The following is a 27467-nucleotide window of genomic DNA, read 5'->3' on the forward strand; positions in this document are numbered from 1 at the left end:
TTATTTCAAACTATTGTCTGCATGAACAGCTTCCCTTATTTTTCTTTCTTCTGATCTGGTATGTTAACCATTTTATCATTGAGATATATAATATACAATATTCAGATTTACGGAGCAAAAATGTTCACCAGCAGAAATTAAGCATCGAAATTCTCACACACTTAGTAAAAACAAAACAAAAATCCAAAGAAAATGAGTTCAATTAAAGAAATATATATTTTGAAAATCTTGTACATAGAGCAGCCAACAATGTGTACATGATTTATAGAGCAGTAGCTTCAATTATGCTGCAATGCTATGCATTCCATTTTCACATCACATCATAGAGTCAATAAAAAACCTAGTTTCTAGATAAATATTTAACACATTATTGACATCCAAATGATGTCACTATCCCTTCGACCTACTTAATGTCTTCTGTCTCTCAAAAAAAAACACCATTTATGATTAGCAACTATTACACAAGAGATATAACAAAGAAAAAAAAAAACCCAGATATATATAACAAGTAAAATTAGTTGGTAAACAAGTTTTACTGAAATCACCGATAGGTAAACAAATTGATGTTTAAAATAGAAATGAAAAAAACTTTTTACTTACAAAGCCAAATAAATATTCAGCTTTGAAAACATTTTTAGATCTATGAGTATTAGTATTGTCCACAGGTGATTAAGTTGACCTCCTTAGAACGCAAATAGAATTGAGTGTAACATGCCCAAGGTACGTAGATATATGTGATAAATAATTTTAATTTGAAAAAAAAAAGTAGATATATTATATTTGTTGAATTTAATAGCTCCATATTGAAAGCTTTCTTTAAGTATTCTTTGAAATGAAAAAAAAAAAATAAATATAACATTTCATACACTCTCCCCAAATTTAACATAACAATTCCTTTAACACCCCAATACAAAGACAATACTTCATTCTGCAGGTCTCAATAAATATAAATATAAAAAAGACAGGAAAAAAAAGACAAATTAACCAAAAGTTTTAAATAATCTAAAACTAAGACAGAATGAATACAACTATTTTGATAATAATATTTTAAGAAATGAAGGAAATGCTTAGAGCAAGCAAGTGTATGCATTTGAACATACTTTATGACTAAAATATCTGAGTAAAAAAAATAATTTAAGTTGCACAAAACCGACAAGGAAATAATGCCGATAAAATATACTTCATAACTTCTGCTTTCAGAACTCCACAAAGGAGAGAAAGATATTACTTCCTTCCTTGACTTCAGTTGATATTTATAATGAAATCTTAAGCTTGAATACATTTGAAAAAAAAAAACAACTTAAAAGATTATATGACATTAGCTAGATGTAATAGGGAGACCAGAGTTGAATACATCATTGTATAGTTGAATCCTTATCATTGTCTCCTGAAGTGGTAAAAAAAACAAAATAAAAAAAGAACAAATTCATAATGAATTTTTTAAACAGAAAAAAAAGATGGGCAAGATTGCCTAAGATTAACAAAGGGAGATAATTAGTAAAAATGAAAATAAAAACTATGGCAGGTTGACAAAACAATAGATTGAGCAGAAACATTCCCAGGTGCCCAGCACACACAAACCTTAACTAATCTGATTTCAAGAGAAGTTATTCAGTGTTCAAAAGAAAAAAAAAACGTATAATTATTTCTGTTTCTCCAAACCACAATAGCAGATAGACACTGAAGTACTCTAGAGAGTTGAATGCCTATTGAACATTATCTATCAAATCTCTAGTTCGATGCCAATGATGTTTCTGGTGAGCTAGTTTTATATGACCAATTTACCAATAACAGAAAGTACAAGTAGAAAACACACCATCTCAAATCATGCATAATAGTTTGGAGAAATGAGTAGGTCAGTCAAAGTGACCAGCTGGTCATCAGTGAACATTCTCTTGTGGTCATGCCAGTTGTCATGATGGGTGCGTCGAAAGTTGGACAGTGTCTTGGTTACAGTCATCTGATGAGAGAAATGACACCCTTCAAAATCATGCATATGGTAAAAATATCAACACCATAAGTTTTTTAGAGCCAAACAAGAAAATAAATCTTTATTTGTATCAACACCAAAACTGTTTTAGAAACAAAGCATGATAAAGTATGTTAAGTATTAAGGTTACTGACCCCAATGGGCTGTGGGTCATTGACATGGACGCTAAGATCTACCAGGACTTGTGGAATGAAGTCGGGCACATCATAGGGGTAGGCCTGGACACAAGCACTGAGCCCCAGCACACCCGCATGTCTCTTGATCAGCCCCTGGAGGGAGACTTGCTCTTTGGTTCGGCTCTTTTTCACTTTAGTACTTCGTAGTCTTTCAAAATGCTCCTGAAAAACATCAGAGTTCATGTTTTAACAAGTATGTGTATTAGACTGACAGGATCTTTTGATAGATAGATTTTGTTTACATAAGAAAACAAAAATTGTGAGCTTGGCAACTTTTTAAACCCAGAAACAGGAGGTAATGGAATGAAGCCAAAGCACCCAAGAACTTAGTAGTATTACCCAATCTCATTAGATTCTAAAAAGCTTGAGTTGTGACTCTGCCCACTCTAACTGAAATCAAACCAAATACTGGTAGTCAGACAGACAATAAGCACTAAGTTGATCATTGGTTAAACTGAGTTTTGCTCCTTGGAATAATTGACTTAAACTGAAAACACTCAGAACATATTATAATTTAGGCATTCAATAAACAAAATTAAGTTAAACATGAATTAAGTATTGCTATAAACAGCTCCATGCAAGAGCCTCAAGGAAAGAGTGTTACAATGACACTAGTTTAACAAGAAATCAACCAAATAAAAGCAAAAAGATCAAATACTTAGTTCTGTATTTTGTGGACATTTTGTGCCTAATTCAAAAATAGCTAGAGACATGAAACTTTGTATTCTAAGTTTTCTCTAATGTTTCCTTTAAAGGTGCTGCACAACTCCTTGAGTATTAATGACATAGAAACAAAAAAAAATCATCCTTATTGGACTCCTGATATCTACTCACCAACATATCTTTGTTCAGCTCTAAATAGTTACAGTGTATAAATCCACTCAAAGTGACTGCTGCCATTTCTCTCACCTGTAAACAAATAAAAGAAACTTTAGCGACATTTCAATGGAACATGTATTCATGCTTTCTTTTCATTCTTTAAAGAACACAGATTTTTTGAAAAATTAATTCAAAAAAGAAAAAAAAAACTGAAAAAAAAAAGTCAATTATTAATTATGAACAACTAGACTTAATAATTTTAGACAAAGTTTCAGAAAAGTCCATTTATCTCAAGAACAATTATTTATCTGAAGATAAGTTATTTTTACTGAAGATTGCAACCTATTATCTGATGTGATGTGCCAGGAAGAATAGCAATCCACCAAGTATCTAATTAAAATTGCTGTGTCTCAAGTGGCAAAAAAATATATTTAAAAATACTTTTAAGAAAAAATAAATAATTTTTTTTTTTATTGATTTATGTCTACACCAATGAAAATTGTTCAAAGTTTCAACTTGATCTGAGAATAAATGTGGGAGGAAATAAAGTGTAAAAAATATCAATATCTCTCAAATTCACTTAGGGGTGACACTGAAGGGTCTTCTTTGACAAATCTTTCATGTTTTACTCAGGCCATTCTTCATAAATATTGATTAGCATCAGTATCATCCACCTTTCGACCCCACCACAGGAAGAACTAAACAAATATTTCCCCACCATTTCAACTTCTTACGGGTTACCTCCAAATTATTTCCAGTGGCCTGAACTGAAGAAATTCCTTCTGGCATTTATAGTGCAGACTTAATAACAGTAAAATGATTTTAGTTTATACAAAAATTAAATAAAGATTTTATGATGACTCATGCTTGGACTGTTTCATTGTGAATTTTTACAAAGTCATTCCAAAACACATTGGAGCAGATATTTGCAAAATTACATGATTGGTTTGTTATTTTTAGTTTCTGAATATTTTTTTCATTTGATAAGCACAAATCTTTATAGTGCTATGTATGCTGTTTTGGAAGAGTTAAATCTTTACTGTGGTCTTGTCGTTTTCTCTGCAGATTCAAAGACATTTGATAGTAGGTAGAAAATTGTTTAAATACAATATTTGTGAATAGGCATTAGAAGTGCCAACAACTAAAACAAGAATATGACACCACAAACCTCAAGCTGTTCATCACAAAGTAAATGTAAGAGCATGGCTTGAATTGTCTTTTTATAGTGATCTCCTTGGAGCAGGAAGAAATTACCAAACACCATTGGCTGCATGTAGTTCAGTATATTAGCTCTGGCATGCCAAGACTTTAAACCTGCCACCTGAAACATTTAAAATTTTAGAATGATAGAAGAAGTTGAAAAACAAAAAAAAAAGCAATAAGAGGCTTGTTATCAAATTGAGCCCAAAGGTTAAGCACTGTGTATACCAGTAAAACTGTGACCTGACATGCTGACACTGGATTTTTAAATTGCAAGAGACAATAGCTCACCTCTTTGATTGTGGCCAGGGCAATGTCTACAGACTTCTCTGGAACTAGAATCATTGACAGATTCAACATGACCTGTTTGCAGTCTTCTCTTAAATCTTCATCATTGGCTTCACTTTGAAGGTTCTCAATCTAACAACACAAAGCACTTTAAGTAATGACAATCATAGAAAATGTTCTCAAATCATAGACTGAATAATATTCTTTTATTTTTTTAAGTACAATAGTGGCAACAAAAGAGAGCCATAAAAGTGAAACCAACTAAACATTAGGGAATTGTAAGACATGGCTGTAGATTACAAGAATGCCTTATTTCACAGTAGGATTTCTTCTTTGAAAGTGAATCTTAATCATAACAGCAATTTTAAACAATTAATTTTTTAATGCTTTTTTAATATACATTTAAAAAAAACAATCTCACCCTACTTTAAAATAATGAACATTATATCTTGAGTATAAGTAGATGAAATGTTTTTGAAGTAAATGTAAACTGTTGAAAACAACTTAGAAAGACAAGCTGTTATAAGCAGTAACACGGTTTAGTGAATAATTCAAACAAGAACAACCAAAAGAAATCCAAGTACTCTACTTACAATAGGTAAAAGTTGAAATACTTCATCAAGACATGGACTTAAACTTCTCATGAATGTTGCTGACACCCATTGAACCACTAAGGAAACAAGAACAAGTCAAATTAAATCATACATGGCTGATTCTAGATTTAATAATGATGATTTTCTTTACAAGATATCCAGCTTTACAGGAAGATGATTAACCACATCTAGCTTTACAGGACAATGATTAACCACATTTACATTCCCCAACAAGTTTACATAGAGCTGTGTGAAAAGAGAGCATTATCAAATCATGGGGGAAAAAAAAGTCTAAACACCCAAAGCCTGGAGGGATGGGTCAGGAAGACAAGTATTAAGCCTTCCTGTCTTTAAAGTTTATAGAAACCACACAAAAGGTGGACTGTCATTGTGCTATACCCTTGTTAACCACTTGTTACTGAAGTGTATGAAAACATCTGACCCAAAAATCTCAGGGTTTCTAAGATATCTTTATTTTCATGAAATTTATTCTTTAATATTGGTGATTGTTTACACACTGAGATTATCATAAATCAGTCTAGTTAGGAAGACAATGGATTGAAGAATTCGTCATTGGAAATTGTCCAAAATGTCTATAAAGTAAAACTGTCTGCTGTTCCACTAATCAAATAAAACAATTTCAAAAATATGATTTCAGTCACCTGTTTTACACAATCTTATGGCTATTACTTTTTCTTCTGGCTCTTCAGATCCAATTCTATCAGCATCACTTTCTGAAATACACCAAACAATAGCTAGATACATAACAAACAAGAAAACTATTCGTGTTCCCCCCAAAATAACAACAGTGAATAGAAATGCCAATGCACAACTAGCTTTTACTTCCCAGTTATATCTGAGATAAGAATCTTTCAATAATAACATTCCCCTAGAAAAATCAACAAACATGAAAGTCCTACAATGTAATGAATCACAAAAAGAGGCAATGAATATGAAATAAATATTCTCATATGATATTTTTTTATATTTTTAACGTAGTCCTGCCAGTGTAGACCCATTATTTTCTTACCTTATAAAATACAGACGTTACTTCAAAAAAGAAGCTGATTACACCCTAAGGGTATTCCTAAGTCAATCTAGTCATGCACCTTAGTTAATTAATGACTTAAACTCTGCCAAATCATTGGTTTTCCTGGCTAGCTCAGGCAACCCATTTCATGCTTTAATAGCACTAGGGATGAAGGAGCATTTGTACAAATTTGTCCTAGCATATGGAACAAGGAATGTGCCCTTATCTTTGTGTATTTGTAGGTATTTTATTAGGTTTTGTTTATGTATTTGAAGAATATGGTTCATTTTATGTCTAATTGCTACTTTAATCTTCTATGCTGTAGTGACTGTAAATTTAATAATTTTACTATGGTGTTACTCTAATCAAATAAGAATTTTTGTTTGTTATGAATCTCACTGCTCTATTTTGTTGAAGCCATATAGAGTTTTTAAGTACTCATTTGAGCCAGAAAACTGAGATATGTCGAGTCTCAAAAAAATATACAGCCTACATTTAGAATTAAAATTAGAATTAAAAAAGCTTACAAAATACTGTTTTCTAGATGGGCTTTATAGGTATCAACAGTTTCCTTTAAAAAATGTTCACACAAAAGAAAATTTCTATGAACATCCAGTTTTCACTAAAAAAAAAAGAGTCACCACCATATGTTCTTTTTCTGAACAAGATATGATGAGTTCTTCTTATATGAAAGTTTAAAAATCTGCTTCAAACGTCTTATTAAATCCTACTACATGTAGCACTATTGGGTTAAAAACTGCATAAACGATTGAGGACAACAGAACTGGTTAAAAGATCTTCAACACTCCTTAAACACCTATTGGGCTGGTTTACATAATCTTTGAGGACTGCAATAGCAATTAGCCTAAAGTTAACAAAACTTCCTTACCTCCATTATATGAAGCAACATAATCTTTAAATTGTTCTAGTTCAGGCAAAACAGACAAAATGAAGTCAGCACGTCTGGGGGAGAGAGTTTTACTGTTACTGTCAGCTTGGTAATCATTGTGTAGACAAGAGCTCAGCAATCTGTGGTTCAAAGAAACAAATAATTAGAACAAGCCACAGTTTAATGAAAATAACAACAAAATAGAATTATCCCCAAGTTACTGCTGAACTATAAGTAGAAAGGAAATGAATGAAGAAATAATTACTTCAAATGTTGACTTTTAGTCTATTATTAAGTTCATACTTAGAGTGTTACAAACTCATGATTAAAAAACATACGTTGCTATTCTATCCCTGACATTTTTGTAGGTGTGGGCCAAGTGTGGACGTAAGTAATTGACTATGTCATGGAGGTAGGCTGGAATTCTCCATTCTTGTTGAAGTATTGCTTGCTGAAGCATGTACAATCGCCTGGAGTGACAAATCAATTAAGTGAAGCATTAATGATGAGAGAACTACAGCTACAATTGTACAAAGGTCACCAAATATTATATATTTATATTTTATCAAAAGCAGCTCTCCTTCCACTGTTGTGTTTTTGAAAAGTTTGCTATTAAAATTCTGCCAATAAAACTGACAGAATTCTAAATTCAATATAAAAAAATTAGAGGATTAGTTCATATATATTAATGAATATTTATTATTGTGTATTTGCTTAAATGCATTTTTAAATTTGATAATATTTCTGTGAAATAAAATGTGTTTAATGGCACGTTGGTGATAAATACAAAATGTAACAACAGCTAGAAGAAAAACAGCAAAATAAAAAAGGAAAGTTCTAGAAATTGAGGTTGACAACAGAAAGTGAGACAACAGACTTACGAAGCATCACCAAAAGCTCCTCCTTCTCCACTCAGTGGATTCTTTATTAATAATCTATACAGCCATTGAAGTCTTTGAGGAGCTCGGTTTTCCTGCAGGAGATGATAAATAAAAATGTTTAAAACCCTCATTAAAATAAACCAAGAAATAGAGTATTTAAACATCACAACAACAAGAAAGGAGAACACTCTTTAGAAAGTGGAGATTCTTAGTAGATCTTGTAAACTTTTTGAAAAAATAAGAGGCAAGATGTAACTGCAAAAAGATTTATAGCACAGCTCTAGTAGCTTAGAACACAGAAATATGCCCAAATTGGTTCAATTTTACAAATGAATTAAAAATCAAATCATTAAATAAGAACAATCTGATATAAACATTGTCACATGTAAATTATGAGTGAGTCTGGTGTGAATGTACACTTTGGTTTCTTATAGTTATAATGTTTTTTGTTTGGTGTAATGCACAAATTGTAAGACAAATTTCCATATGGACAATAAAGATTATTATAATTATTAATATTAAACATGTTCTTTTTTTTTAATTCTAATAAATTATAAGATAAACTAATACAGTGAAACTAAAGTTGTCAAGGGCTTGTTTATAAATATATTTAAAAGACGTCTTATTTTATAAATTGCATTGAAAAATTGAAACTATGACCAAATAAAATCAATGATTCAGCTTTTGTTTAATATAATATAATATTATAATATATCATCAAAATAAAACAGTTACCCCTACCCCATAAGAACTTATGTTAAAGGGAAGCAATTCAACAAAAAAATGAAAAAAATGTCACTTACACATATGTTGAGAAAGAAGTTTCCCCAGTCTGATATTGTCTCCACTGTTATGTTGTTAAGTGTGTGTTCCAGCAATGGTGTAATCCACAGCCACAATTTCTCAACCTGATGAAAGAAATACAAACATTCATTAATTTCTCTAATCCAACTAGATTTCAGCAACATGCACATCCTTGTAATGGTAAAAAAATAACACCATAAGACTTCAGATAATATATCTTTACAAAAAAAATTAAAAAATTCAGATAATTATGATACAGATCTATAATATTGTTAATGCTCAGAACACACTGCTTGTGGTCTAAACAAAATACTTCCAGTCCAATCCATAATTAATTGAAATTTAAGCTATTTCTTTCCCTTTTTTCTACTTTAGCTGCTAGCAAAATCTATTTCCCCCCATCCCTCCCTCCTTATGTCTTCTACCCACCTCATGTACTTAATCTCAAGTAAACTTCTACCCACCTCATGCACTTAATCTCAAGTAAACTTCTACCCACCTCATGCACTTAATCTCAAGTAAACTTCTACCCACCTCATGCACTTAATCTCAAGTAAACTTCTACCCACCTCATGCACTTAATCTCAAGTAAACTTCTACCCACCTCATGCACTTAATCTCAAGTAAACTTCTACCCACCTCATGCACTTAATCTCAAGTAAACTTCTACCCACCTCATGCACTTAATCTCAAGTAAACTTCTACCCACCTCATGCACTTAATCTCAAGTAAACTTAAAACTGCTCCTATCTGAACATTGTTACTGTATTATATGATAAAAGTCAAGATTACAACAATTGGCTTGTTGATTTTCATCATTTCTCATTGTTGTGTGAAGGTTTACGGAAACAAAGAAAAGGAGAACATACATTCCTAAATAGTCAAACACAACAAAAACAACACAAAGCTTTTCTTTTTTTTTTTGGCTCTTTTAAATTGAGTGTTCTGAAAAAACAAACTTTTCTTACCTTTGGGTATGGCCAGAGTTTTGAGCCTGTGATGATGCCAGCTAAGACTTCCATGGCACATCGCTGACTACTGGCATGCTTATCATGACTAGTGTCTTTTATCAACCTCTCTATGTGGACTTGAAACTTGGGCAAGAAAGTATCTTCAAAATTGTGGAACAACATCTGTCAATACAGACCAATTTATACTTATTGTTATAACTAGGTCAAAGGTTGCATCAGTAAATATACAGTAGGCTACATTTGTAATGAAATTGTTGAGATTGTTAACTGTGTTAGATCAAGTCTGTTTAATACTGTACTGACTTTATCCAGACCAATCCAAGTGATGTATAAGTAAAATCAATCTCCTTTCAGTCCATAGAACAGATGATCTGAAGCTCATCTGTTTTCATGACTGAAAATTTACAAGGCTGACACATGATCAATTTTTGTAAGGTTCCTGTTAAAGTTGGATGGATCCAGGGACATCCCAAAGATCCTCAAATTTACAAGGCTGTCATATCATCAATTTTTGTAAGGTTCCTGTTAGAGTTGGATGGATCCAGGGACATCCCAAAAATCCTCAAATTTACAAGGCTGTCATATCATCAATTTTTGTAAGGTTCCTATTAGAGTTGGGTGGATCCAGGGACATCCTAATAATCCTCAAATTTACAAGGCTGTCATATCATCAATTTTTGTAAGGTTCCTGTTAGAGTTGGGTGGATCCAGGGACATCCTAAAAATCCTCAAATTTACAAGGCTGTCATACAGGAATCTCTAAACCTAAAAAAGAAACACCAACTTGAAAAAATTACTCTGGAATCCTCGATACACTATAATGAATCTCCACCCTGGGACGAAAGCCCTCTTCCTACTATAAGGGACCATATTGAAAACATAAAAAGAAAATCTGATTACAGACCAACAGAGCTCAAGGAAATAGTGAACTGTTTTCTACATACCAATTACCCTAGCAATCAGTGGATCAGAGTTTACACGGATGGCTCATCCCATAAAGCCACCACAAATGGAGGAGCTGGAATACTTATCGAATGGCCAGATGGAGGAAAACTAGAAAAATCCTTTGCAACTGGAGAGCTCTCTGACAGTCACAGAGCAGAAAGGGAAGCACTAGCACTAGCTGCTACCATGCTAGCAAATCATCCAAGTTCCCCTCACAGTCAGATTGTCTTTCTAACAGACGCAAAAACAACCCTCCAAAGCCTGCAAAACTCTGATTCCCCTTAAATAAAAACCTCAGAACAGCACTCACAAAGCTCAACCACAACAGCAAAAAAACTGTCATTCAATGGATACCAGCTCACATACAACTAGCAGGAAATGAGAAGGCTGACACACTCGCCAAGAGTGGGAGAACAAACTCACAAGTAAACTCTGCTCTCTATCCAGAAGAAATGAAGAAATTAATTGTAGATAAAATAAATGAGAAATGGACGAGCTCCCATCCAAATCACAAGAAAGATGATGCTTACTATAAGCTATCCCGACAAGACCAACGTCTAATCTTTCGACTCAGGACCGGACACAACAGAATGCGACAACCTATGTTCCGGAAGCTCAAAATTGGAACCAGTGAAATCTGTCCATGTGGAGTATCACCAGAAAATGCCGACCACGTCCTCCAAAACTGCTCTCTCTACCAAGAGGCCCGTATAAGACATTGGCCCCAAATCACCCCAATAGAAAGAAAACTATATGGAGAGCTCCCTGATTTGGAAACCACTGCGCAGTTCATCTCATGTATTGGTCTAGTCATATGAACACTCCAACATAACAATGAGAACGATGAAGAAGAAGAAGAACAAGGCTGTCATACCATCAATTTTTGTAAGGTTCCTATTAGAGTTGGGTGGATCCAGGGACATCCTAAAAATCCTCAAATTCAAAATTCCAGTCTTCACCACAATTTCAACTCAATCCCTCTTGGATCAGAAGCAGGTGCCTACTACTTGACCACCATGGATGAAGGTTTAAAAAAACAACAAAAAAAAAACAGTTAACTAATTTTATGGCTATTAATTTTCAAAGCCAACTGTTTCCTTGTTTGCCAGGTACTGCTGGTTAGTTGCACATGGAGGTTTGAAGTACAAGACAAAAAGAAACTAAAAAATGACTAGCAACTTGTTTGACAGAAATGAACCTGCAGTACGAAGCTCTCAAAGTTACATTTTTGTTGTAACCAATAACAACACAACTTTATACACTGACCTTAAAAAACCTCAAGACAGATGTACGGAAGTGATCAGTAGACTTCTCTTCCTCCAGTGCAAGAAAGTTGAACAGTTTCTCCACATATTCCTCATTCATGAAGCAATCATAAATTGGTTGTTCAGCCGCTGGGATCTCATGCCTTTCTCTACAATACTTTGGCTGTTCATGATAAGGAGCATAAGTCTTCAGTTCTCTGTAAATGTAATTAAAATCATTCATTTATAGTTTTCTCAGAGAAACTCAGATCCTTTGTTACAATGGAATACTAAGTCAGTAGGAAGAAAATCAACTGGATTCATTGACATTAATGTTTTTCTATTATTTTTCTTAAGTAACACATGCAACTAAAATGTTTGAGCTCATTTTGATAAGAAATAAACATTTGCAAGACATGCTGAGAAAAGAAAATACTTCAATGTTGATTTTAAATTTTCATAAGGATTTTTAAAAGCCATGCACATTATTGCAATGCTATTTTCAATACAAGACTTGGGAATTTTGAAAAAGTAAATCTTTACCATTGATACTTCATTTTTTTAAAAATATGATAATTGTTACAAAAACAACAAAACACTAAGTGATAAACATTTTGTAAGCGTACAAAACTTTGTAATTAGAACTCTGCCTCTGTCATAATAATTACACTGCAACTTTAACTGCAGCAATGTCAATGATTAATAAAAAAAAGATAATTGAATGAATTTTAAAAAGATTAAATAATTAGAAATTCATTCAATAAGTGTTTGTGTTGTGTTTATTGATTATAAAGAGTTGTACTTGGGCCAGGTATAGTATCCCCAATGTGTTTTCTCTATAAATACAGTCTTGTTCCAGTCTTCCTCATTGGTTATAAACTTCTTTGGGTCGAATTGTAGCCAAGCATTGTCAGGTCTGTCTCCAGGAAGTAGTTTGCTGTTAACTATTGGACCAACACCTGCGGCTTTTTCAATATCAACAAATATCTTCTTAGTCTTCTTCTTCTGAAGCTCCATGATGGTGATCAATGCACCACAAGACAGCTGAAAGATTAGAAACAGTAAGAACATGAGAGACACATGATGGTGATTAATGCATCACAAGACAGCTGAAAGAGAAGATTAGAAGAACAAGAAGGACACATGATGGTGATCAGTGCACCACAAGACAGCTGAAAGATTAGAAACAGTAAGAACAAGAGGGACACATGATGGTGATCAGTGCACCACAAGACAGCTGAAAGAGAAGATTAGAAGAACAAGAGGGACACATGATGGTGATCAATGTATCACAAGACAGCTGAAAGAGAAGATTAGGAACAATAAGAACAAGAGGGACACATGATGGTGATCAGTGCATCACAAGCCAGCTGAAAGAGAAGATTAAGAACAATAAGAACAGGAGGGACACATGATGGTGATCAATGTATCACAAGACAGCTGAAAGAGAAGATTAAGAACAATAAGAACTGGAGGGACACATGATGGTGATCAGTGCACCACAAGACAGCTGAAAGAGAAGATTAGGAACAATAAGAACAGGAGGGACACATTAAGACAGAAATAAAATGTTTAAAAAAAAACAACAAAAAAACATAAATGTACAAGATGTGCCATAGGGATTGGGTCTTAAAAAAAACCAATGGGGAAGTGAGATTCATTTACTAAAACACTTTGATCACAAACAAAGAAGATTTGAAAATCTCTGTGTGTTTGTATTGAGTAGTAGATATACAAAAAAATGTTTTTTTTTATGAGAAAATATAGGATTTACATATTTTATTTTGCAGTAACTAAAAATTAAATGAGAGAAAAATTAAACATGAAATAATCTCACCTTCCGAATGTTCAGAAGGTCATTAACACAGTTCTTAGCATACAGGGACACAATTCTTGTAGATGGTAACATGTCTTCATGAAGCAATAAGCTCAAGAATTCAAAGCCAATTTGAGTAAATTTCCAAGTTCTTAAAAATAGAAAAACCAAAACTAATGGAATAACTAAGTCATTCTTTTATTGTCATTGAAGTGAAATAAAAGTTTCATTACTTCTAAAGAAAACAACTTACAGTTTGCCATTTTCTATTAGATCCAGGAGATCTTCTGCAAGTTTACTAAAGTTTCTGAGAACAAAAAAAAACATTTGTGACTCTTATTGTAGAATAAAGACTCAAACAAAGCTAGCTAAGACATAAAGAATCAAACGGTTAGCTAAGACATAAAGGACTAAACAAAGTTAGCTATGACATAAAGAATCAAACAGTTAGCAAAGACATGAAGAATTAAACAAAGTTAGCTAAGACATAAAGAATCAAACAGAATCAAGCAGTAAGTTAAGACATAAAGAACTAAACAAAGTTAGCTAAGACATAAAGACCTAAACAAAGACATTTAAAATCAAATTGTTAGCTAAGGCATAGAGAACTAAACAAAGTTAGCTAAGACAAAGAATCAAACAGCTAAGACATAAAGAATCAAACACTTAAGCTAAGACGTAAAGAATCAAACAGCTAAGTGCTAAGACGTAAAGAATCAAATAGTTAACTAAGACGTAAAGAATCAAACAGCTAAGGCGTAAAGAATCAAACAGCTATGACATAAAGAATCAAATAGCTAAGACATAAAGAATCAAATAGCTAAGACATAAAGAATCAAACAGTTAGCTAGTTAAGACATAAAGAATCAAACAGTTAGCTAGTTAAGACATAAAGAATTAAACAGTTAGCTAGTTAAGACATAAAGAATCAAACAGCTAAGACGTAAAGTATCAAATAGCTAAAACATAAAGAATCAAACAGCTAAAACATAAAGAATCAAACAGCTAAGACGTAAAGTATCAAATAGCTAAAACATAAAGAATCAAACAGCTAAGACGTAAAGTATCAAATAGCTAAAACATAAAGAATCAAACAGCTAAGACATAAAGAATCAAACAGCTAAGACATAAAGAATCAAACAGCTAAGACATAAAGAATCAAACAGCTAAGACATAAAGAATCAAATAGTTAGCTAAGACGTAAAGAATCAAACAGCTAAGATGTAAAGAATCAAACAGCTAAGTGCTAAGACGTAAAGAATCAAACAGCTAAGTGCTAAGACGTAAAGAATCAAACAGCTAAGTGCTAAGACGTAAAGAATCAAATAGTTAGCTAAGACGTAAAGAATCAAACAGCTAAGGCGTAAAGAATCAAACAGCTATGACATAAAGAATCAAATAGCTAAGACATAAAGAATCAAATAGCTAAGACATAAAGAATCAAACAGCTAAGACATAAAGAATCAAATAGCTAAGACATAAAGAATCAAATAGCTAAGACATAAAGAATCAAACAGTTAGCTAGTTAAGACATAAAGAATCAAACAGTTAGCTAGTTAAGACATAAAGAATTAAACAGTTAGCTAGTTAAGACATAAAGAATCAAACAGCTAAGACGTAAAGTATCAAATAGCTAAAACATAAAGAATCAAACAGCTAAAACATAAAGAATCAAACAGCTAAGACGTAAAGTATCAAATAGCTAAAACATAAAGAATCAAACAGCAAAGACATAAAGAATCAAATAGCTAAAACATAAAGAATCAAACAGCTAAGACATAAAGAATCAAACAGTTAAGACATAAAGAATCAAACAGCTAAGACATAAAGAATCAAACAGCTAAGACATAAAGAATCAAATAGTTAGCTAAGACGTAAAGAATCAAACAGCTAAGACGTAAAGAATCAAACAGCTAAGACATAAAGAATCAAATAGCCAATACATAAAGAATCAAACAGCTTGGATGTAAAGAATCAAACAGCTAAGACGTAAAGTATCAAATAGCTAAAACATAAAGAATCAAACAGCTAAAACATAAAGAATCAAATAGCCAATACATAAAGAATCAAACAGCTTGGATGTAAAGAATCAAACAGCTAAGATGTAAAGTATCAAATAGCTAAAACATACAAAGAATCAAACAGCTAAGATGTAAAGTATCAAATAGCTAAAACATAAAGAATCAAATAGCCAATACATAAAGAATCAGCTTGGATGTAAAGAATCAAACAGCTAAGACGTAAAGTATTGTAATAACTGAAGGGAGGCAACTCAACGAGAGATATAGACGTTTATTTACATAGAGACATGACAAACACAAAGGGCATCTGCCTTGAGCACAGCAACTCCATATTGGCTCTATACTGGGGCGGAAATCGTTCGTCTCTTATGTCAACATCCGACCAGTCTGGTCACTGATAGTGCGCACCTTCTTTCTGCACTATCTTGGATGGCGGTGCGCATGGCAAAGTCATAACAGTATCAAATAGCTAAGACACAAAGAATCAAATAGCCAATACATAAAGAATCAAACAGCTTGGATGTAAAGAATCAAATAGCTAAGACAAAGAATCAAACAAAGTTAGTAGGTATGTACACAAAAGAGGAACACAAGTCAAAAGGTTATGGATTTTAAATATATCGTTGTTTTTTTGTGTGTGTCTAAGATGATCAGGTAATAGAAATAATGTTACAATTTGATGGTAATGTCTCCTTCAAAGACTACGAACATAACACAGTGTCAGGGTGAAATACAGGTATTTGTTTTTACCGTTTTAAAAACAAAAATCAAGGCTTACTGTTGAGCTAACTCATTGTAGTACTTTTCAAACTCCACACCAGATTGTAGCTCCTCAGGTGTGGCAGATTTTAAAACAGGAAGTGGAACTGATCCTTCAGTCAATAGCTTGGTGGCTGAGTTGATCACATCATCGGATGTCTGATAAGAAATAAATAGATTACAAAGTCACACAAGTTCTTAAAAGATTTTACTATAACAAAATATATACATAATACTTACTGTTATCGTAATGGCAAACGTCTCCATGCTTTTAAAAACTTTGTTTAATATATCTTCTATCACTTTCAAGATGCTGGGTTTCTCAAACTGGTCAGCTTGGACCAAAGCTGGCCATAAAATGGCCAATGTTGACCAGTCTCTCTTACTGGCCATGCAGGCCTTGTTCCCTCCTCCCTGAATTGTATATAGACTGCCCTGGAAAAACAAAGCAAAAAATTTGTTACAGTTGGAAGTGTACTGCTCATATGTTAAGTTAACCAACGACTTATTAAAGAATCAGTAGTAAAATGGATTCTACATTTAAAATGATAATATATTGTGAAATTATTGTATTTGTTTGAATCTCACACCAAAACACAAGAGCAGAAATAAAACAAACCCATTCAGTTTTGACATAATACAATAATTTGTTTCTCTTCCTATAAATCTCATTTAATTTTTGTTCTGTTTTTCTAGGTTTTGTAGTTCTATTGAAAATGATACCTCTCTTCACTTAAAATCAAGAAAAACATAATTTTTTTTTTTTAAAAAGCAAAGCTTAAGTAAATTATATCAGTTACTTTGGATCAGTGATGTGTGATTGACCTAGACATATAAATCTGTAAAATATTTTTACCAATTGTTTTTGGTTAGCTTTTAGTTTTCGGGACCAGTTGGGAAAGGGGGAGGGAAGAAGGGAGTATCTTGGTGAATGTTTACATGATCATTTTTTAAATGCATTAAAAAAATGGTTAATCAGGGCTCAAGATTCCTCAAAGACAGTAATTCAACTTATACGACCACCACATCTATCAAGCACAATTTCTTTCCCTTGTTCAAGACACCAAACAAAAAAAAATTAATTATTAATAGTTAATTAACTAATTAGTTAATTTTTTTTTTTTAAATTGATTCTTGTGTTATCTGGTAAAAGAAATAATTGTTTGAAATTTCAGTTTAATCTGAGATTGGGTGTGGGAGAAATGTGTACAAACTTTTTACCCTACAGACAGAGTGAGTTGTAAAAAAGTTTAACATGAGAGAGAACCCAACCAGATGAAATGCAAACTATCTAGTCTTTACAAATACCTTGAAAATGTGTGACTCTATCTCTTTGTTCATTAAATTCTTGGCTAATGCTGGAACAGAAGTGATGTAAGAGTGTGTGAAAGATCTGAAGGCCTGATGCAGACAAGCTTGAGCTTTCTTCCTCACCTACAAGACAAACATAGAGTCAGAGGAGAAATACCAAACAGAAACTATAAACTAGACTCTGCAACAATATGTAAACAAGCATGAATTCACGTATCTCATCAATAGTTCATTTCCCTAGCAATCTTAGTTTTTTAAACAGTAAGTTACCCCACCAATGCTACTCAGCCTCAGCGAGGTGGTCTGGTGGAAATGGTCATTAGAAATAATTAGAATAACAGGGAAGCAAAAAAGAACTGCTGTTGGGTGCCTAAGGGCCCAATCCATTGCACTGGCGGGGATGGAAGAACATGTCACTATCAACACAGCATTCCTCAAAAGGCCATTTTTATTGCAAACACCTGCACGGCTCATGTGGTACATAGAAGGAATATGGGGAGTTTCCCTGGTGTGCTCAGCCTTCTAATCCGAGCTTCTTGGGATACAAGCCATCAGTAATAGGGATGTAAAACTGTACATAAGCTTGGATCTATTCCAGACCCAACAGTTTGTTCAGACAGGCTGAAGCTTTCTGGTGCCTAGAGTTCCAAGAGACTTTGACTCAACTCTGGGACAATCACAATGAAAAAGTAAGTGACTGGAATAATAAGACAAAAATAGGTATACAATTTACGCCTTAGTCCCTTAAGATAACAAAACAATTATATAATTCAAAATTCATGGCACAGGGTAACCATTTTTTAAAAATTATGCCATCAAAATACATTGTATTTATCTATTATGTATTATTTTACTTATCCCACACAAAAAGTTAACAAATAGTAACATTTTATAAAATAATCATCTCTGCATACTTTTATTAATCACTATGAACTATGGTATGCAATAACAAATTGCTCAAAGTTTTCTTATCATATTCAGACATATGAACACCCTATTTGTCAGTATATTCATACATAGATATTGTGTAATTTTATTGAATGTGACTTACTGTATGGACGACCCTTCAATGTTTTAATTATTGATAATGACCAGAGTGTAGTTGAATGTGTAGGTCAAGCAGCACTGTACTGCAATGGGTGGCTGATGTTGTTTGTTGGTCTTATTTATGATCTTAGATGTTTCTAACCTTTGTTAATTGGTTTTCTATCTACTTTTAGTGTGCAAGTTAACTGTCATTTGCTTTAAGAAGATCTTGTCCATGATATTTTATAAGCTATAGCTAATTAAGTAGAAAATGACTATATAGTTTGTGTACTGTTTATAATCTTTACAGCCAGCGCCTGTGTAACTTGAGAACTACTGTATTTGTACCAATGAAATGAGATGCATGAGGGTGTGGCTGGATGAGAAAGAATCTACAACTAGTAACTTTTCAAGAGTGGGAAACTGTTGATGTAGTGGTACCTTACTACCTATAGATTTATTGACTTTGTACATCACCAAGTCTTGAAGAATGTCAATGTGAAGTGATCAAGCTGAAGTATATGACATTTTAGTTACTACTATGCTATAAATACTTTATATTTTATTTCTTGTATTTTTTTTATATTTCATTTCATGTAAAATGCTATGTACATAAAAACACTGCAAGGTGTCAGTTTGTTATTGTATCAGTTTTTTATGCGCCTGACACCATTGGAATGGCTTATAAGCTGTGGATTTCCTGAGACCAAATAGAACAGATTTGTCAGCAGTAGTGCTGGTCTGGGTAGTTAATGTTAGTTTAACAATTCAATGACTTATGTTGGTATATGAGAATGAGTTAGTGCAATTTTTGTGTCAAGGCAACAGCTCCTTACCTCCCTGTATCTGTTGACTGACAGGTCCAGTAAATCATTTAAAATATCCAGATGTCTTGCAGTTAACTCTTTATCACAGCAGTTTAACGTCCGTAGCTAGCAGCAGTAAAAGAGATACACTGATCACATTGGTCATTTTAAACAAGATAGAAAATATAAGATGTGGAAACTTTATAACTTTTTAGTAAATATTATTTCCAATATTATTTTTTACTCTAACCAAAATAAATGAATAAAAAGAGACATTAACCTTAACATCTTTTTCTTATTACAGAAGTTCAAGAATATTATATTGATTTTTTTTTTTTTTGCTGCTGAATTAAACGTGTAAAAAAAAAAATCTGCATTAAATTAAAACAAAGGAAGCATCAGTCAGAGGGTTATCAAAAGGTGTAGAATATAAGCTAAATAATAAGCTTAAAGTAAGTTAAATAATAAGCAAAACTTAATCTGATAGTGACACACAATTAAAACCATTTATTTCCATTTATAGCCATCTTCTAACAACTGGAATTTTTTTTTAAATAAAAAACAAACAAAAGGATTATTATGTCAATGCTAATCTATATGTTAATTCAGTGAGTCCTTTTAATTGGATATACTCTTAACCAAGTCATATTTTTTCCTGGCTGATTTAAGTTATCCATTCCTTGCTCAAATGGCACTTGAAAAAACAAAAGGTTTTATATGCATGTACAGGGTGTATTTCAAAATGTTATGTATTGCTGCTGTTGTTTTTTGTAATTTACATTTCCATGATATTTTTATCTAAATCCCATTACAGAAAAATCTAAAAGGTTATTTCAAGCGATTGAAGTATTGTATATACCAGCAAGAAAGTTTTCAGTCACAAACACTATCACACACTAGTAGAGTACAAACCTCATGTTGCAGTTGTATCCTGTCAATCAGAAGTGCTCGCAGGTGTCTTTTCTTAGTCAACAACTAAACGGGTGAACAAATATCAATTAGTGAAATTGATGCAGAGAAGAAAATTATTTCAATGACAAGATAATGAAGATCTACATTACATTACTATCCATAGATTAAAACAATTGAATAAAAACATACATAAAGTAAAAAAATTAAAGAGACCAGTGAAAGTAATTATATTGTCTGATTCTTAGGCAGGTATGTACAAGGGAATAATTTGTTGAAAAATCATAAATAATTTAAATATATACCAAAAACTTCTACTGGGTCTATGGGTTACACAAAGCAAAGGCTTGTGACTAGATGTCTAGTACTGAACACAAGACATAAAAGTAATTGTTTTAAATCAGTAAATACCTGGTTTTCTAAAGCAACTTTCACAATGTGAAAACTTTTCCATCGGCTTTCAAATTCTGACTTGAGTGTTCCATAATGTTGCATTATTATTTCATAGATCTATAGGTACATACATAAAGAACAAGGTTAGACTATAAATGTACATAATGTTTCAAGCATTTACTGTATTAGTGGATATACATTCTTTACATATCTTTTTTAAACTTTTTTGTTTTTAAATCCATAAGAAAGTCGAGAGAAAGTTCAAGTGACTGCCTTCAATCAATGTTTATATGATAACTAGATTATCCAAAGTGAAATTAAAAAGTTACTTAAAAACTTACTTTAATTATATGAAACAAACTCTTGGTATCATCCTCTCTAGACACATTTATGTACTCTGTGTTGACCAGGAAATAAAAAGGTAATATATTAATAATGAAAAATAAGGTAAGAAAAAAACAACAATATTAAGACAACAAACAATTGTTTGATAAAAAAAGAGTTGATACAGCCAATGAATAAATAATAAAATCTTCACTTTTGAGACACACAAAACAATAGAAAAAGGATGTCAAGAATATTATAACTTCATCACTAGGGTCTTACCAGTGCTAGACTGAAGCTATTACCATTAACCAAGAAGAGAGTAAAAACCTAACTTTCTGTGATATGAAAAGACAGAAAAGTAAAATAGAACAAAGCCTGCAGAGAACCAGAACCCCACAATAATAGGAGATACCATAAAAAAAACAGTCAATAAAAAACACTTGAAATGATTGTCTTTCAGCAAAAGTCAGCCAGTTGATGCCTTGAATAGCATTGAAGCTCAAGAAAAAGTTAACTTACACTTCATTACATTGTTTCATAATATCCCTGTCTTTGGACCAAAGGAAGAGACTACAGTTGCGATGGATTAAGGGAGTAAATTCACCATGTTACTAGTGAATGCTCATTAGGACAATGACGAGGCACTACTTATCAGCTGAGCTAGTTAGGGCATCTATAACGTATGGGGGATGACCTTAAGCCAAAAGCAATCGTTTTTGCCTATTGAAGGAGGGTGTAACAGAGGTGTCTCTCTCTTCCACAAACATCTGGAAGCAAATTGTTTCCCAATGAGACACTTACAAAGATCATAGGACACACATTAGAAACCAAAAGAGCTATCATCAAAGATAGGCGAAGATGGCAAAAAAATGGAAGTTTAACTGAACCCTAACATTGTCTGCATAGGATGTAACAAAATATGAAAGTCAAAGTAGAATCTGAATAGCCAAATAAAAGACTGCACTCTTCTTCAATCTTCAGAACCAAAGAAAAGCCTTATTGTTATATGTGCAGAAATGTATAGCATTTATATGCTTAAACACATAAATACATAACAAATTATAACAAAAATATATAAGATGAAATTAAAAAAAACAAACTTACTCAATAAATGACGCATTGTGTCATGTACAAGGGCTCGTACATTTTTACCACCAGCTGTTAGCACTGTGAGAGATCAATAACACATGATTTTAAGAGTGATAGAAAAATTTGGGGGGTGTATGAATTCTTAATGTAAATGTTTTTTTTTATGAAACTGAAGATTACCTCTTTTATCAGGTTTGGCCAAACAACTGAATCTTGATAGAGGGACTTGGTTTTGGATTCTGAAAGAGGTCATGTTTTGATTCAAAATTAATTAAAAAATTACAATTTTTAAATAAACACAATTTAAGTTAGTAGAAAATGTTTTAGAATTCAATGTAAATTTAGTTTTGTTCCAAAATGACAAATGTTAATAGGTGTTTCAAAACTCTATTCCCTCTGCTGTCACAGACCACAGTTTAGTATGTATTGACATTTTTTTTTGTTCCAAGTATATCATCTTTTATTTATAAATAAGTTTGTTTTCTTTAAGTGCTGTCAGAGTGTAGAATACTTTATTGAGCCTGGTGTTTATGCTTAATGTGTGATATTAATTATACAGTGGCAAACTTACAGATTGACTTTCTGACTTTCCCAGGCAGGAAAATGACTGCCAGCACCAATCAACACTTCAAGAACTATGTTCAATCTGCGCAATAAGTCCTCTCTGAGGAAAGCAATGAATTTTCAAACTATTATTGCACAAATAGTGTCATTTTAAAGCATTCATCTAATTGAAACTTGTTATATTTATATTAACTTTATAAAAACACTTCTGTGTATCCAGTAAGTACATTTGGATCTTGTGGTGTAGTTCTGGGTATCCAGTAAGTGCATTTTGATTTTGTGGTGTATTTCTGGGTGTCAAGTATCAGTTTAAATAAACCTAATCTAGGGTTAAATAAACTCCCAGGATTTAGTTCACATGCTGGAATAACCCACGAGTTGGAGAAACCCATGACGCCACACATCCGGTGATAGCATGACATCTGGCAGGGAATGATGGGATTGGTTAAAACAAGCGTTTGGGAGGAGTTAAGGAAATGATTTGGAATAGAGCGGGATTTATTTTATTTAGTTGTGGAGGAAATTTCATTGAGATAGGACGTAGTTGGAGAAGATTTCAAAGTGATAAGTCATATATTTTATTTGTTGTGAGATTAGATCTTGTATTACTTGAATCTACTTTATTATTGAGCTTTGGAAGAAGATATTCATTTGATACAGTTTTATTTTGTAAATACTGTACATTGTTGTGATTCCAAGTTATTGAATTAAACTTCTGGATCTTTGTTTATTGAATCTCTAAGACATATTTAGACCTAGAGATATATGTACTGAGTACCCGACACATCACAGTTACAACATATCAGCACCTTCGACAAATAAGCAATAAGAAGAGAAACAAACTGTCACTACAGGCACTTTAACTGTGATAATGGGTATCCAGTAAGTACATTTTGATCTTTTTGTGTGTCCCACTTGGTATCCACTAGGTACATTTTGATCTTGTGGTGTGTCCCACTTGGTATCCACTAGGTACATTTTGATCTTGTGGTGTGTCCCACTTGGTATCCACTAGGTACATTTTGATCTTGTGGTGTGTCCCACTTGGTATCCACTAGGTACATTTTGATCTTGTGGTGTGTCCCACTTGGTATCCACTAGGTACATTTTGATCTTGTGGTGTGTCTCACTGAGTATCCAGTAAGTGCATTTTGATCTTCTGGTGTGTCCCACTGAGTACCCGGCAAGACCAATTGTTATAGTAGACCTCAACACTGACCTGCAACCTCACAACCCGTGGTCAGTTTAAACCAATAGCTTGTTGCCATATCACAGGTAGTGATGTCAGACTTGTGATGTGGAAATGAGTTAATGGTCTAAGCTGTCCAAGGCTGTGATGTGGAAATGAGTTAATGGTCTAAGCTGTCCCAAGGCTGTGATGTGGAGTTAATGGTCTAAGCTGTCCAAAGGCTGTGATGTGGAAATGAGTTAATGGTCTAAGCTGTCCAAGGCTGCGATGTGGAAATGAGTTAATGGTCTAAGCTGTCCCAAGGCTGTGATGTGGAGTTAATGGTCTAAGCTGTCCAAGGCTGCGATGTGGAAATGAGTTAATGGTCTAAGCTGTCCAAAGGCTGTGATGTGGAAATGAGTTAATGGTCTAAGCTGTCCAAAGGCTGCGATGTGGAAATGAGTTAATGGTCTAAGCTGTCCAAAGGCTGTGATGTGGAAATGAGTTAATGGTCTAAGCTGTCCCAAGGCTGCGATGTGGAAATGAGTTAATGGTCTAAGCTGTCCAAAGGCTGTGATGTGGAAATGAGTTAATGGTCTAAGCTGTCCCAAGGCTGTGATGTGGAAATGAGTTAATGGTCTAAGCTGTCCAAAGGCTGTGATGTGGAAATGAGTTAATGGTCTAAGCTGTCCAAAGGCTGCGATGTGGAAATGAGTTAATGGTCTAAGCTGTCCAAAGGCTGTGATGTGGAAATGAGTTAATGGTCTAAGCTGTCCAAGGCTGTGATGTGGAAATGAGTTAATGGTCTAAGCTGTCCAAGGCTGTGATGTGGAAATGAGTTAATGGTCTAAGCTGTCCAAAGGCTGTGATGTGGAAATGAGTTAATGGTCTAAGCTGTCCAAAGGCTGTGATGTGGAAATGAGTTAATGGTCTAAGCTGTCCAAGGCTGTGATGTGGAAATGAGTTAATGGTCTAAGCTGTCCAAGGCTGTGATGTGGAAATGAGTTAATGGTCTAAGCTGTCCAAGGCTGTGATGTGGAAATGAGTTAATGGTCTAAGCTGTCCAAGGCTGTGATGTGGAAATGAGTTACTGGTCTAAGCTGTCCAAGGCTGTGATGTGGAAATGAGTTAATGGTCTAAGCTGTCCAAAGGCTGTGATGTGGAAATGAGTTAATGGTCTAAGCTGTCCAAAGGCTGTGATGTGGAAATGAGTTAATGGTCTAAGCTGTCCAAGGCTGTGATGTGGAAATGAGTTAATGGTCTAAGCTGTCCAAGGCTGTGATGTGGAAATGAGTTAATGGTCTAAGCTGTCCAAGGCTGTGATGTGGAAATGAGTTAATGGTCTAAGCTGTCCAAGGCTGTGATGTGGAAATGAGTTAATGGTCTAAGCTGTCCAAAGGCTGCGATGTGGAAATGAGTTAATGGTCTAAGCTGTCCAAAGGCTGTGATGTGGAAATGAGTTAATGGTCTAAGCTGTCCAAGGCTGTGATGTGGAAATGAGTTAATGGTCTAAGCTGTCCAAAGGCTGTGATGTGGAAATGAGTTAATGGTCTAAGCTGTCCAAGGCTGTGATGTGGAAATGAGTTAATGGTCTAAGCTGTCCAAAGGCTGTGATGTGGAAATGAGTTAATGGTCTAAGCTGTCCAAGGCTGTGATGTGGAAATGAGTTAATGGTCTAAGCTGTCCAAGGCTGTGATGTGGAAATGAGTTAATGGTCTAAGCTGTCCAAGGCTGTGATGTGGAAATGAGTTAATGGTCTAAGCTGTCCAAGGCTGTGATGTGGAAATGAGTTAATGGTCTAAGCTGTCCAAGGCTGTGATGTGGAAATGAGTTAATGGTCTAAGCTGTCCAAGGCTGTGATGTGGAAATGAGTTAATGGTCTAAGCTGTCCAAGGCTGTGATGTGGAAATGAGTTAATGGTCTAAGCTGTCCAAAGGCTGTGATGTGGAAATGAGTTAATGGTCTAAGCTGTCCAAGGCTGTGATGTGGAAATGAGTTAATGGTCTAAGCTGTCCAAGGCTGTGATGTGGAAATGAGTTAATGGTCTAAGCTGTCCAAAGGCTGTGATGTGGAAATGAGTTAATGGTCTAAGCTGTCCAAGGCTGTGATTTGGAAATGAGTTAATGGTCTAAGCTGTCCAAGGCTGTGATGTGGAAATGAGTTAATGGTCTAAGCTGTCCAAAGGCTGTGATGTGGAAATGAGTTAATGGTCTAAGCTGTCCAAAGGCTGTGATGTGGAAATGAGTTAATGGTCTAAGCTGTCCAAGGCTGTGATGTGGAAATGAGTTAATGGTCTAAGCTGTCCAAAGGCTGTGATGTGGAAATGAGTTAATGGTCTAAGCTGTCCCAAGGCTGTGATGTGGAGTTAATGGTCTAAGCTGTCCAAGGCTGTGATGCGGAAATGAGTTAATGGTCTAAGCTGTCCAAGGCTGTGACGTGGAAATGAGTTAATGGTCTAAGCTGTCCAAGGCTGTGATGTGGAAATGAGTTAATGGTCTAAGCTGTCCCAAGGCTGTGATGTGGAAATGAGTTAATGGTCTAAGCTGTCCAAAGGCTGTGATGTGGAAATGAGTTAATGGTCTAAGCTGTCCCAAGGCTGTGATGTGGAAATGAGTTAATGGTCTAAGCTGTCCAAGGCTGTGATGTGGAAATGAGTTAATGGTCTAAGCTGTCCAAGGCTGTGATGTGGAAATGAGTTAATGGTCTAAGCTGTCCAAGGCTGTGATGTGGAAATGAGTTAATGGTCTAAGCTTTCCAAGGCTGTGATGTGGAAATGAGTTAATGGTCTAAGCTGTCCAAGGCTGTGATGTGGAAATGAGTTAATGGTCTAAGCTGTCCAAGGCTGTGATGTGGAAATGAGTTAATGGTCTAAGCTGTCCAAAGGCTGTGATGTGGAAATGAGTTAATGGTCTAAGCTGTCCCAAGGCTGTGATCCCACAATGAAGTGTTGAGCCCTACTATAATGAATGGTCACCATCCAGCAGACGTCTAAGTTCATTTCTTATACAATACTCTCAGCATTGTGGCAGTTAACAACAATTGACACTTTCCAGTAGATTGACTCTTATGGTGATCTAGGGGCAGTTTGTTGCCTTTTGCTTGTCTGTATTAAGGTTTTTTCTTCTTCTTCTTCTAGCCAGCTTTATTGCTGCTGAACTCTGAGCTCTTTTGCAAACTGTTCCAAGGAAAAAAAGTGTGCTGTCTGTTCTGAAGGTTTTGAATTGAGGGATGTATTCTTGCTGCAGCACAACATGTCCTCAAATCTAGAGTTTGATATAACTCTGTACATATACAAACAGTTGGTAGATGCCCATAAATTGAACCAGATGTAAAAAAAAATAAAAAATAGAAAGCCACCAAGAAACAACCAAACGACTTGGAAATCTCAAACAATAGAAGATCAGTGTACTGACAAAAAACAAAAGGCAGGCAACCCAAATGCAGATCA

General features: G+C 34.0%; 1 protein-coding gene across 1 annotated transcript in view; it reads right to left on the minus strand.

Annotated features, from left to right (window-relative positions):
* Positions 1–197: 197 nt before the first annotated feature.
* The window catches only part of LOC106071215 (proteasome activator complex subunit 4-like), a 43842-nt gene continuing 16572 nt past the window's right edge, over positions 198–27467 (minus strand). Inside the window, exons 21-46 of the mRNA XM_013231261.2 lie at positions 22859–22951; positions 22468–22526; positions 22303–22365; positions 21213–21268; positions 20890–20988; positions 20482–20544; positions 19600–19695; positions 17735–17860; positions 16667–16861; positions 16446–16585; positions 13900–13953; positions 13668–13797; positions 12633–12874; positions 11853–12048; positions 9639–9803; positions 8670–8774; positions 7867–7958; positions 7324–7455; positions 6986–7125; positions 5729–5800; positions 5067–5143; positions 4477–4605; positions 4154–4306; positions 3001–3075; positions 2125–2328; positions 198–1960 (exon numbers count right to left, since the gene is read on the minus strand). Coding sequence (XP_013086715.2) covers positions 1826–1960; positions 2125–2328; positions 3001–3075; positions 4154–4306; positions 4477–4605; positions 5067–5143; positions 5729–5800; positions 6986–7125; positions 7324–7455; positions 7867–7958; positions 8670–8774; positions 9639–9803; positions 11853–12048; positions 12633–12874; positions 13668–13797; positions 13900–13953; positions 16446–16585; positions 16667–16861; positions 17735–17860; positions 19600–19695; positions 20482–20544; positions 20890–20988; positions 21213–21268; positions 22303–22365; positions 22468–22526; positions 22859–22951 — 3091 coding nt within the window. The 3' untranslated portion in view covers positions 198–1825. The remainder of the gene's footprint in view (positions 1961–2124; positions 2329–3000; positions 3076–4153; positions 4307–4476; positions 4606–5066; positions 5144–5728; positions 5801–6985; positions 7126–7323; positions 7456–7866; positions 7959–8669; positions 8775–9638; positions 9804–11852; positions 12049–12632; positions 12875–13667; positions 13798–13899; positions 13954–16445; positions 16586–16666; positions 16862–17734; positions 17861–19599; positions 19696–20481; positions 20545–20889; positions 20989–21212; positions 21269–22302; positions 22366–22467; positions 22527–22858; positions 22952–27467) is intronic.

This window comes from Biomphalaria glabrata, chromosome 3 (genome assembly GCF_947242115.1).
Source record: "Biomphalaria glabrata chromosome 3, xgBioGlab47.1, whole genome shotgun sequence".
In the NCBI taxonomy this organism is placed as follows: Eukaryota; Metazoa; Mollusca; class Gastropoda; family Planorbidae; genus Biomphalaria; species Biomphalaria glabrata.